Consider the following 13,587-nt stretch of genomic DNA (forward strand, 5'->3'; position numbering starts at 1 on the left):
CTTGTTTTGTTTTTTTTCAGTCATATTTTCAATATCAATGACAAAAATGTCACGATTTCTGCCAGGGTATGCAAACTGAGCACAACCGTGTATATATATAAAAAAATATGCATTTTTTTGTTTTTCTATCTCTACGGAGGGAGCTATCTTAGTCCCAGTTGTGGATACAAGCAACACCCGTCGCTCCTTACCAATAATTATATTCAGGTCTTGTATTCTGGGAAAGCCAGTATGGCAACTTGAGACACATGGGGAGGAGTAGAACATGTACTTGTCAGCAGATTCTCACCAGCGTACTTGTTGGCCTGTTTTTTCTGTCTCGTTTCCACTGTTCCCAATAGAGTTTTCACATGTTGACTTCCATGTGGTAACAGCAGAAACAATGCAATGCTATGTCTGCCTGAATTACGTATGGCTGAACTGAATGTAGACAACTCCCAATACACGGAGGAAAATGTGAATATTTCCAGTAGGACACAATTTAAAAAAATATATAATTAGTTAACATAATATATTAAATACATTTAATTAAATACCTGAAGTCTCAGATTTATTTATTACAGGTATTTATGCAGTACTGTATGGTCAATATCAGTCCTGCCCTCAAGTAGCTTACAATCTAAGGTCCCCATCTCATACACATACTAGGGCCAATTTAGACAGAGAGACAATTAAAGTGGTTGTAAAGCCTTACATATATCCAGTGAAGTGACTGGCCTCAGGTGATACACAGAAATTAAACAAATGCTCCTACATACGTTGCACCTGTTTCTCTACGGTCTTCTCTTCTCTACAGTCAAAGTGCAGAATTTATAAAGCTTGTCTGAGCTTTCAGAAAGCAAAGGGCAGGGAACTCAAGTTACACTCTGCAGAGGGCAGTGAGAGCTGCTTGGGTGGGTGGGTGGGGAGACACCCTCGTTCACACAGCACACAGGAACAGAGCTGAGGCTGTCAATCACAGGCTGTGCGCTGGAGCTCCCCTGTCACCTTTGTATCTCTTGGTGTCAGGATACCTTCTCAGAAGTGACTCATGCTGATAGCAGAGGGAGGAGGCAGCAGATAGAATTGACACATTGTGCTCTGGATTAAGAAAAGTATACACTATAGAGAGCTGTGCTTTGTTCATATTTATGAGGTTTACAACCATTTTAACCTACCGGTAAGTCTTTTGAGTGTTACGAAAACCCAAGAACCAGGAGAAAAAACGCACACAAGTGCAGGGTGAACATGCAAACTGCATGCAGACAGGGTCCTGGTTGGGTTTCGAATTGAGGAGCCCAGTGCTGAAGGCAGCAGTGCTAACCACTAAGCCACATAATACAATTCCAACTTTTATCATTAAAAAGCCACCCTTGAGCTCATTTCCAGTGACTCTGTCTAGCCTACGGTTATGTCGTCAGTCTGCTGCAGGTAGGAGGAAACATTTCCCCAGTCTCCTCTCCCCCAGTGACACATAACTTAGTATGTGCACCTAAATAAAATGTGGCTGATGCTAATGTCCACTAATATGATGGCTCTGCTTTCAAGCTTTTAATTTTATCAACAAAAAGTGGAAATGGACTTTAATCCACCAGAGTGGAAGGAGACCATCAGCTCTTCAGGAGGTCGATAACAAAAAAAAAATGTAATGACCCATAAAGTTCAGAAACATTGCAAGGATAATTGTTACTAAACGTACCATCTATTCTTGTGAATTATTCATTGATATCGCAGACGAAAGGCCGTTTTGGCCAAAAAAGTGAAACACAAAAAAACGATGGAAACATCTGCTTGATGGCAGGATGGAATATCTATGAGAGAACACATTAGAAGGAGACTTGTGAGTGATCCTGACTTACTGTGGGAGAACACATGGGAACCACAAAGATGAAGTTCAGGAAATCCATCCAGGATCCTCCATTAATCTGTGGCTGACATGTGAATCCCATTACCCGTCGTGTATAGACGCTAAATGGTCGAGGATAAAGCCAAGTTTAGAATGTCCCGGGAAAAATAGGCTTCCTTTAAAATTTGACATAACATTTAGAATTTCTACCAACGCCACTGTGCAATTTAACATACATCATGTAGCCTTTCCTTCTCAATGTATGGCCAACTATGAACCTGGCAAAGGGAGGCCAATGCCTGAAAGGCTGATGCCCTGCATCCCGACCTGTGGCCTATTTGTACTTTTTGTGCAGCCCCTGGGCCCTAGCCACCAAAAAAGAACCACAATGCTAGTGATCTCTAATGGTCTCCTGCAACACCTCCCAGCCCGGGTCTCCTGCAACACCTCCCAGCCCGGGTCTCCTGCAACACCTCCCAGCCCGGGTCTCCTGCAACACCTCCCAGCCCGGGTCTCCTGCAACACCTCCCAGCCCGGGTCTCCTGCAACACCTCCCAGCCCGGGTCTCCTGCAACACCTCCCAGCCCGGGTCTCCTGCAACACCTTCCAGCCCGGGTCTCCTGCAACACTTCCCAGCCCGGGTCTCCTGCAACACCTCCCAGCCCGGGTCTCCTGCAACACCTCCCAGCCCGGGTCTCCTGCAACACCTCCCAGCCTCGGTCTCCTGCAACACCTCCCAGCCTCGGTCTCCTGCAACACCTCCCAGCCTCGGTCTCCTGCAACACCTCCCTGCCTGGGTCTCCTGCAACACCTCCCAGCCTCGGTCTCCTGCAACACCTCCCTGCCTGGGTCTCCTGCAACACCTCCCAGCCTGGGTCTCCTGCAACACCTCCCTGCCTGGGTCTCCTGCAACACCTCCCAGCCTGGGTCTCCTGCAACACCTCCCAGCCTGGGTCTCCTGCAACACGTCCCAGCTTCGGTCTCCTGAAACAGGTCCCAGGCTCAGTCTCCTGCAACACCTTCCAGTCTCAAACTGTAAGAGGCAGCAGTCTCAATCTCCTGCACTATATATCAGTCTTGGTCTCCTGTAAGAGAAGCTCACAGTGTGCAGTGAAATTCCAGATGGTAAATTCAGTACAGGAGAAGAGCCTGTACAACTGTGCAAGACATAAGGGAAGGCAGAGGTTATGCTTTATCATCATTTGTAGAGCTAACGTACACGTCAAGCCTCATACACCCTACAAGAATGGACATCTGAGCTTTGGATGGCCTAACCTCTTCCTTATCTCACGTGTTGACAATCTTCAATGTTCTTCTAAAGTTCCAAGCACAATCTGGGACTCTTAGATCTCCACCGGCCACAGTTGGAGCAGCTTTGATATTGACAGATCTGGCGCATCGTCCTTGTAAAACTTTGACGTTCCCCATCACGGACGAAAAGACATTTTCTTGGCTTGAACGCCAACCAGTAAAGCGAGACTATTGAAGAAAGTCAATCAAAACCCCAGTTGGGAGGGATAATCTCCCGTCTTTCATAGCCGGCAGGCTGAGTCCACCGCCATGCTGTTATTTAAATGACTTTCAGAGATGCGGTGGCTGGGCCACCTGGCGCTGTTTGCATTGATGCGGCTGAATCCATGCCATCGCGGCCCGCGCAGACATTAAGGACTGAATGTGGTTTTGAATGTCAGCGGGATACAAAGTTTATTGCCGGAGTTTACAAACTAGCTATATCAGGGAAACAAAAAAAAAAGGGAGCAGGGGGCGCACACACTGCAGCAATTTCGACTTGACACAGCTGCTATTCGATCAGGAAATGTTAAAAACCGGCCGGCGGGGCCAAGGCTTGACCCAAAGACTAAAACCGGTTTAAACGATTCAGGCCATGCAAGGGTTAAGTGTTTCACAGTAAGGGTGTGCATTCTCAGGGACCATTCAAACGAGCTGCGGGGCTTTACCGCCCTTCTGAAATACTAGCTGTGATAGGTGAAGCAGTAGAGTGATAAGCTAAGCTCTCTTCCTATCAGCATACTTGTCAGCACATAAACGAATTGGCTCCTTGTGCTGCTTCTTCCTTTCACACTCCAGCCCTGCTGTACAGGAGATTTCAAGGGCCACATTGAAGTACTTTCACTGCTTGTGTTTAGAAATACACTTCGGCCTCGTGCACACAAACGTGACGGTTTGAGGCATTTGACGTTTTCTTTTCTGCCTCTAAACGCTCCTCTATGTTAAAAAAAAAAACTAAAAATCACTTGCATGTTCAGAAGAGGAGGGCTTTGCTGGAAAAACCACTAGATGCACACGCATCACACGCATGTAAATGTGTCTAGGTGTGTTTAGCGCTTGAGTGTTCATTCATTCCAATGGGCAGAATATTGATAATTATTATTTATATTAAGAAAGCCGAAATGCTAGACGCACCTAAACGCATTTGCAAAACACGTTTTTTACGCAGATTTTTCCTCCCCTGGAGGAAAGTCCTCCGAAGGAGGAAAAAAAAAAAACCATCCTATGTGCATGAGGCCGTAATCCCTTCACGCCGGCACCTCCCGGTCCTTTAAGAGTTTAAGAAGCCGGGAGGCGGGGTTTAAGGTCATGTGACCGCCTGATCGCATGATCGGGAAAGGTCCTGATCGAAAGAGGAGATCGGGACCTTTCCGTGAGTAGCGGACATGTGTGCTGGGAGCACACAGGGTGCGCGCTCTCGGCACATATGTCCTTTTTTAATAGAACGCAAATGTGCGGCCGCTCGGCGTCTAGGCCCAGACACCGGGAGGCCGCACATTTGCGTTCGGCCGGCGTGAAGAGGTTAATGATGAAGATAACCTTTTTTATCTGCCTGGATGTCAGTTTAACAATGTTTGGCGTCTGCAAGTCTGATTGCCCTCTTGCGCCTGTGATGGACTTTATGTAACAACAACACGGCTATATTTTCGGCTCTGCCAGTTCCAAGAAGAAGAGGACATGTGCTACAAAATCTAATTACAAGTCGGTAAGTAAACAAACATTTCTTACAAAAACTGAGAATCACCCTTTTCTTTTTTTTTAAATTCTGGGCAGAAGCAGACCAGGCTGACGTCAGAAAATACCATGTCTGGAATTCATGGCTTTAAAGCAGTATAAAACCCAAAAGCACATTTATTATATTGCAGTTTCTTAGATGGGATGGCTGTATTAGTTTTCTTTTTTAGGCTCTGTTTCCCTTCTTTTCACCTGGTGATCAGCTTTTATATATGTACAACATTTAGGCCCCGTTCACATATCACATAGAGAACGCTTATTTTTAAAGCGCCACGATTTTGTGTCCAGCATAGGGACAGCCCATTTGGTTGATTGGCCTGCCTTAGACGTATTTGTCGCCCAAAAAGAAGCTCCTGCTGCTTTTCAGGAGACAAGCTTTGCATGATTTTTAAAGGCACAACAATCAAAAGACATATGACACACGTAGCGCGTTGTGCTGTTATTACTATGACATTTGGGATAGCAGAGTTGCAGCGATATGTGAAGGGGGGCTTATCTCAACATGAAAAAACTGTTTGCTATAACTGCTTACAAGAATGTGAGCTTCAGTTTGTGTGTTCAAATCTGCTACTGCATCTAACACTCCCCTCCCCGGAATAACAATTCTACTGGCAGCTGTGCCCCCTGTGCTCTTTCATCCAAAGTGGAGTCACTCCAATACAGGAGGTGTGCTACTGGCCAGGTCACCAGGTTAAAAAGCCTAAAAAAAAAAAAAAGTAAACTAACACCACATCTAATAATTGGCTAGCTGCATATTATATTTTTGGTTCAGGGTTTAATATCACTTTAGGAAGTTTTCAAAATGTAAAAAGCAGACACCAAGTTCCAGAGATTGCATAGGGACAGCACATTCCCTGTTCAAACTTTGCCACATCAAGAATTGGTTTCCTTTGTAGCCTCCCAGAACATCACCGAAGGCAAAGTCAACAAAACTGAGATTGCAACTGTTGACATTGCAACACCGGCCTTCCATCAAATGGGTACAAACTGTCAGCATGATACGGTAAAATGGCCGTATAGTGCGGGAAACCAATCCACCTGCCATAACAGTCATTGATGGAAGTCTTTGTCTAGAAACAACAAGTACAGGTTACGCCAGTAAAGACATCCTAAAACCACCACTGAACCTGGTAATGATCCATTCTGAGCTTCTGAAAGGTCCACAAAACACAGGCTTATTCAATAAGGCAGTTAAGACAAAAGTGCAAAGAGTCGTAACCCAACCTAGTTACCTTAGCTGTAGTCTAGTTGAGGGAGATTGTGTAACTAGTTGACATGCGCTCTCTACTAGTCTCATTGGACCAATGGGAAGTAATTGTCGAATGTCTCAGACAACCATTTATGATAGAAAGATGGAAGCTACAGTATTAGTTAACAGGTCGATTTAACTTGCTACCACTTTTACTAACTTCACTCCCCACCATTAATGCCTATCGTCATCACATTGGGGTGGGGGAAGCGTCCTTCGCCTGGTGTAAGCTCTGGCAAGATTGAATTTTTAGGAGACTTCTTATGAACAAGGCAGTGGGTGGGAAAAGGGATGGGAGTATAACCAATGGGTATGGGTAGGGAGGCAATTCAAAAAAACTCTTGCTTTGTATGGGCAAAGCCAGGTTCACGTTTAAAAAAAAAAAAAAAAGTACAACTGGAAGATAGTTTCAAAAACAAGCAACTTTTGTGTTTGATAAACTTGATATTAAAAACATTTTATATTATTAAATAATTATATTTTCTATTTTTCGCTTTGGAAAAGTAACTTAATTTTGGGAAACTTCTTCCAGTTGAATCGAATTCTCTTCAGAACAATTGACCTTAACATTATAGAATCTACTTCCTTACCTTCTTTTTCAAATGAACCCTCTCGTCGTCCTTCCCGGCTTTGCCGGCCCTCCCAGCCTTGGAGAGTTTTTGCTCTCCTGACTGCTTTATGGTAATTTTAATCTCTGGAGGGCAAATGTAGTTCTCCAGGTTTTTTGGGGGCTTCTTGGCCCTCTTGGTGGTCTGGATCTTGAGCTTCAGACTCCCCTCTGTGAAGTTGGCCTCCTTGATGGAGAACTCCTGTTCTTCCAAGCCGTCTCCGGTGACCCATCTCTCACTGTCCGCGTTGGAGTTTAAATCCACGTCTCTTCCCGACCCGAGTTCGTCTTCTTCCTCCGGCTCCATCGACTCGTTTCCAGGACCGGCCTTGGTGGCCCCGGGGGCTGGCATCAGGGTGTCTCCCCCGGCACAACCAGAGATGGGCGGGGCCTTTGCCGATGAGGCGGATGGCAGGAAATCGGTTTCACAACACCGTTGTCGGTTTCCGCTGGCGTTTTCACGTTGCTCCATGACAAATCCAACAAACCACAAGCTTTGTGCAAAGTATATGGGTCTTGGACTGACAAAACGTTCTCTAGCGGTGAAAGTACTTAAGTGATCGCTTTAAATATTCCAAAATCAGCAATGGGAGGGGAGAATGAGGAATCTGAAAGGAGAAGAAAAATATTAGTAATTTAGTAAGAGGTTATAGGTACGTTATGATTTATATAATTCTAATAATGCCAGGTTGGTTGCTTCCAAGAAAGCAATAGTACCAACACTTTGATTTTGTAATGCACATACGATATTAAAGTAAAGTTAAAGTGGACCATTACTCTCTCCACCCACTTTACATCATTCTCTTAGAAGAATTCATTTTTTGTGTTTGTTTTCTGGGCAAACCTCTCCACACTTCCTAGATTCTTGCTTATGTAGGACATACTGAGTTTCCGGAAGCCTCCTGAGATACTCCTATCATGCATTCCAGGAGACCTCAGGGTGCTCTTCTGCGCATGCACCACTGTGCGTCATGAGGGAGACAGCTGTCCCTATGAGAATTTTGCAACCAGCCCCTAATTACATGCCACATCAGGCGGCCAGGTGCAGGAACTTTGAAAGAGACAACTGGCTCCTTAAAGATGTTGGGGGGCCAGGTACAAAAAACTTGGAAGGGACAGCCACCACCCTGAAATTGTGCTACTTCGGGAAGCCAAGTGCAAGAACTTGGAACAGACAGCCAGCACCCTAACGACAGAGCATTTCAGGGGAATAGTTGCAAGAACTTGGAAGAAACAGTTGGCACCCAACAGACAGACCATGTCGGGGGATTTGGGGGGGGGGGGGGTTGTTGCAAGAACTTGAAAGGGACAGATGGCACCCTACAGATGGACCATGCTGGGGGGGGGCTTACAAGAACTTGGAAAAGACAGTCGGTGCCCTAAAGACGGATCATGTTGGGGGGCCAGGTGCAAGAACTTGGAAGAGACAGCTGGCGTCCTGAAGACCCATCAATGTCAAGGCGGCCTAGGCCGACTGTAGCTGAGAGAGCCTTAGATAGGCCGCAGCAATGGACTGGTCACATGGACGGAGGAGGAATGAGTTAATGCAGAACTATTCCCATCTTCAGTCCAATGATGCGGCGTCCTAACATCTTTGAGCGGCCAGCTTCTGGATATTGATCACAGCCGGTTTCATTGGCCAGGCCGATAGGACGTCACTCACATGCTTGCATGGAAGATCAGTCAGATTCAGCATTGCTGAATTTCTACAGTGAGCTATGCGTGCAGGAGTAGACTGGCAGGTAGGAAATTTTTTTTGTGTTTACATAAAGTTCCACTTTAAGTACCTTACCCCTGCACCCCTAAACTAAATGAGGATTTTAACTCTGAAGTGCAGGGGAGGGAACAATGCAAGAGTAGATTCTGTCTCATTCCCTGAGTTCAGTTTTAAGTAATTCTTGCATTTTGAACAGAATTCAAAAGTAATGCATTTGACTTTATCCCAGCTGAAGTGTTTGCTGGCCAGTGTTAGTAATTTTTTTTAAATGCTTTCAATTGTTTGGAATTACTCTTTAAAGTGGTTGTAAACCCTCACATATACCCAATGAAGTGACCTCAGGTGATACACAGAAATAAAACAAATCCTCCTTAATAAGTTGTACCTGTCTATCTGCAGTATTCTCTTCTCTACATCTGTTCAAAGTCCAGAATTTATACAGCTTGTCTGGCTTACAGAAAACAGGGGGGTGGAGAGCGGAGATTACACTCTGCAGAGCTCAGTGAGAAGAGCTCTGAGAGCTGACTGGAGGGAAGGGACACACCCCTCTTCACATAGCTCACAGGAACAGAGCTGAGGCTGTCAACCTGCTGGAGGTCCCTCCCCTGTCACCATTTTTCTCTTGGGTGTCAGAAAAACTTGTCAGAAGAAATTCATACAGATAGAGGAACAAAAGTAGCAGATAGGAAAGGACCCAGAGTGTTCTTAATTGAGACAAATACACACTAAAGAGGGATATGCTTTGTTCATATTTCATGTCTGAGGTTTACAACCACTTAAAGTACCCAACAATGGCTTACTTGATCTGATCGTGAAAAACCACTTAAACCATCTCAATTCACAAACAGCCTCTCTCCAGGCAACCGCTGGAGCCCGATGTGCCAAGTTCACAGGTGTGAGGAAGCTGTAGGGTGTTGTCAAACCTTCCATTTTTATCTCGATTCTTGGAAGACACAATGTTTTCTAGAAACTGTTTTTATGTGAATAATCTAATGCATTTTATTTGGTGAGAGCAGTGCAAAACCTCACATCAGGACACCTGCCGACATCAGATCGCAATCTTTTACCAACAGCTCTGGTCCAAGTAAAAAAAATAAAAATAAAAGAAGGTTTTTGTTTCAAAATGAGAATTTGTTGAAATCAAAGACATCAAATGATTTTTTACATTTTCCCATAAGAAGGGCCACAGCTTGCGACACGCTACAATCTGATTGTACAATCACCAATATCATTTATCAAGTCCTTTGGCTATAAATTGAATGAATCAGCAGGTAAGTCGTCGCATTACACAGCGGTCAGTAAACCTAGTGGAGATTGTACAGAGGCCTCGACACCCTAAATGCAATGCAGGGTGGATAAAAATTGTTGATATATTATTTATTAAAAAAAAAATTGGATTTTATTTATTTAAATCATTTTGATTTTTATCAAATTTATTTTAATAAAATGCTTTTGGAGTAAAAATCTAAAGATAGTTTTCTATTTAAGATATATTAATAATTTAGTTTATTCGGCATGAAATGGAGCTTAGTTATGTAGCATGAGGCTGTATATTCTGCAATATTTACATTTTTGGTAAACTCATTCAATGAATCCGAGCTCTGCAAGCTGAGATAACATGCACAGCATTGATGCCTTCACACAATGTCACAGGAATCATGAGAAAAAACACAAAATAAAAGAATTGGAGTCGTTCTCCAGCTATGTGTGATTAACCTATTAACCTGAAATCGGTTCTGATATCTCTGTTTTACTAAAATGACAGCTTATTATTCTAAAAGGGAAACCTTCATTAGGTTTGCAGATATTAAAGATTCTAACTACCAGCACAAATGAGTCGGATTCCTTACATTTAAAGAGCACCTGTCATTTTAGATCCATCATGGCAGCGCCTGTTAGCAGGCATCCACTCACCTGCTGCCGCCACGTCCCTCACCTTGTTGTGTCACTGCCGCATCACCAGCCGTCCCATTAAAGTGAATGGGACTGTTGGTGAGTCAATGGCGGGTCAGAGGAGGAGCCGTGTGGGACAGAGATGACAGCTGCTCTTTAAAAATGATTATTATTATTATACAGGATTTATATAGCGCTAACGGTTTGCTCAGCGCTTTACATTATAGTGGGAGACAATACAGTTCAATACAAGAGGGATTTGAGGGCCCTGCTCCTTGGAACTTACAATCTTGGAGGGAGGGGTTATTGGTACAATAGGTAATAACTGTGGGGGATGGAGTGGTTGGAAGAGTAGAGGATTCCAGTATTAGCTGAGGACAGGATAGGCTTCCCTGAAGAGATAGGCTTTCAGTGATCGCCTAAAAGTAAGTAGAGTAGGCGATAGTCTGATAGATTGGGGTAGGGAGTTCCAGAGAATGGGGGGATGCCCTGGAGAAGTCCTGGAGACGAGCATGGGAGGAGGAAATAAGGGCTAGAGAGTAGGAGGTCTTGCGAGGAGCAGAGAGGACGGTTTGGGTGATATTTAGAGCCAAGATCGGTGATGTAATTTGGGGCAGTGTTGTAGACGGCTTTATATGTCATTGTTAGTGTTTTAAATTTTATCCGTTGGGCAATTGGGAGCCAGTGGAGAGATTGGCAGAGAGGGGTGGAGGACAAGGAGTGGAGGCCAGTGGAGGGATTGGCAGGGAGGGGTGGAGGACAGTGAGTGGAGGCCAGTGGAGGGATTGGCAGAGAGGGGTGGAGGACACTGAGTGGAGACCAGTGGAGGGATTGGCAGAGTGGGGTGGAGGCCAGTGGAGGGATTGGCAGAGAGGGGTGGCAGATACAGAACGGTTAGTAAGGTGGATGAGTCTGGCCGCAGCATTCATGATAGACTGAAGAGGGGATAGCCTGCGATGAGGTCGGCCAATGAGGAGGGAGTTACAATAGTCAAGGCGACATCTAACAAGGGAGTGGATAAGTTGCTTAGTGGTTTCCGAGGTTAGGAACGGTCGTATCTTGGAGATGTTGCGGAGGTGAAGTCTACATGATTGTGTCAGCGATTGGATCTGGGGCTGGAAGGTCAGATGGGAGTCTAGGATTACACCTAGTACCCTGGCATGAGGGGAGGGACTGATGGTTGTGTTATCGATATTTATGGTGAAGTCAGTGGAGGGGGCACGGGCTGGGTGGAATACTAAGAGCTCAGTTTTGGAAAGATTGAAATGAAAAATGATGATTTAAATCGAGCCTTTTCACTAGTGATTAAAATCAACTTGATTTAAATCAAATCCACCCCGATTCAATGACAATTTTCCTGGCTGTCTCCGACTGTAAAGCTCATATAGCTCCAGACATATAGATAAATACAAGAATGAAAGACACATATAACAGCTGTTAACCTGCCAAAGGATTGATATTTCTGTCCATCCAGTCCTAAGATTTACATACTGTAGCTCTGGCATATATTCAAAACACTGGCAATTGCAGAAGACCTGATTTTTCTCCGCTGCAGTTCAGTGACACTTACAGGTCTTGCCCATCCCCAGCCTGTAACTGGACGGTTGAAGGAGAAGCAGGAGACAGATGAGCTCATCTGTCTGTCTGTCACTCTGCTCTATCCTATCAGAATTCTCATTACTTTGGTAAACAATTGCTTGTCTGCTGGTGCCGCCTCTATCCCAGGCTGAGCTCTACTGCACGGCTTACTGCAACAGACCGATCCCAAGCCATATTCAGATACTTACATTGCTTGCATTAAAAAAAAAAAAAACATAGAACATATAACAAACACAGTAACATGTGTGGGCAGCACAGTGGCTAAATTGTTAGCACTTCCGCCTGGCAGTACTAGGGTCCTTGGTTCAAATCCCAACCCCGGAACCACCTGCCTGGAATTTGCATGTTCTCCCTGTGCGGGTTTCCTCCGGGTATTCTAGTTTCCTCCCACACTCCAAAGACATGCTGGTAGGTGAATTGGATCCTGTCTAAATTGTCCCCAGTATGTGTATGTATGAATGTGAGTTAGGGACCTTAGATTGTACACCCCTTGAGGGTTAGGGACTGATGTGAATGTACAATATATATGTAAAGCGCTGCGTAAATTGACGGCGCTATACAAGTACCTGAAATAAATAAATGTGTGCATCTGGCTGGATATCAGTTTCAATAGGACGAGGAACTGACCAAGCAGGCAGCAAGTAAAGTCAAGTCAGAAATCCAGCATTTCATTTCTGGGTCTGCAAGTGAAAGCACTGGTGAACTGATCGGCATGACAGCCAGGAAGTTAGCATTTTTCAAAAGGTTTTGTCAGCAATGCTACACCCCCTAGCGATTTTGTGCTATATAACATAAGACGACAGCCAACACTTCATGACATTGCCCCACCTCGAGCCAATAGCCAACACCACCACATTGGCAGTACCGACCCTGAACTCATTGCCTCAATAAGCCTACCCAAGTACCTCCCCTTCCAGCCCATCAACAGAGCAGCCACTCCCACTGTAAGCCTGATCTCAGCTCTCAGCACAAAGCCAGTATTCAAAGATGTTGCACTAGCTGCAATGAAAAGTAATTTTTGAAGGAAGATGTATGCAACTCTTAAAACGTGTTTTGTAAATCTGGCTGGAGCTGTGACACGAGTCTACAAGAATCACCCAGGTCCGCGCTTCTGTTTTCACTCATATAGGCTCAGCGGTTTCTCTTTTTGTCATCTTCCTAGAACATTGACAGCGAGCGCTGACTTTCTGGCAGTAGACAACAATGCTGCGGGCCTGGATATACAGCAGCAGTCAAACGAGGGCCGAACCGGGCTTTCATTAATGCAGATGTATGTACATGTGTATACATACATCACAGGATTTATAGCCAGAGTAGACCGCCAGCTCCAGGGGTAATAAAACAGCAGACAGTATATGTTTCCGCTCATCCAGGGTGAACAATGGCATTTAGAATTACAACACAGGCCGAGGATGTTACTTTTATCTACAGCAAAGATGGAAAACTGCACCAAAAAGTGATGTTGTTTAGGAGATGGAAGCCTTTAGGACGTATTTAGAAGAAATGCCCACTTGGACTTTTGTTCCTCTTTTTCAGTTCTGGTCAATTCTGTTGTTACGACTAATATTAGACTACTGGTAGAGTCAGAAAAATCACCCTGTGATGCATGTCTGATGCAGGTTGCCCTGTCCAGCACGCTTTAAAAATTTAGCACCATGGAAGCACCAGCATGT

The 13,587-nt window shown here is 44.8% G+C and overlaps 1 protein-coding gene across 1 annotated transcript in view; it reads right to left on the reverse strand.

Moving 5' to 3' along the window:
- Positions 1 to 3,116: 3,116 nt before the first annotated feature.
- LOC149467197 (SET-binding protein-like) overlaps positions 3,117 to 13,587 on the reverse strand; it is a gene marked incomplete at its 3' end in the record, with an annotated part of 54,211 nt that continues 43,740 nt past the window's right edge. The window contains exons 2-3 of the mRNA XM_089672073.1: positions 6,689 to 7,313; positions 3,117 to 3,304 (exon numbers count right to left, since the gene is read on the reverse strand). Coding sequence (XP_089528199.1) covers positions 3,117 to 3,304; positions 6,689 to 7,177 — 677 coding nt within the window. The remainder of the gene's footprint in view (positions 3,305 to 6,688; positions 7,314 to 13,587) is intronic.

The sequence above is a fragment of the Staurois parvus genome, unplaced genomic scaffold (genome assembly GCF_062004578.1).
Source record: "Staurois parvus isolate SC_StPar_1 unplaced genomic scaffold, SC_StPar_1.0 ptg000119l, whole genome shotgun sequence".
Taxonomy (NCBI): domain Eukaryota; kingdom Metazoa; phylum Chordata; class Amphibia; order Anura; family Ranidae; genus Staurois; species Staurois parvus.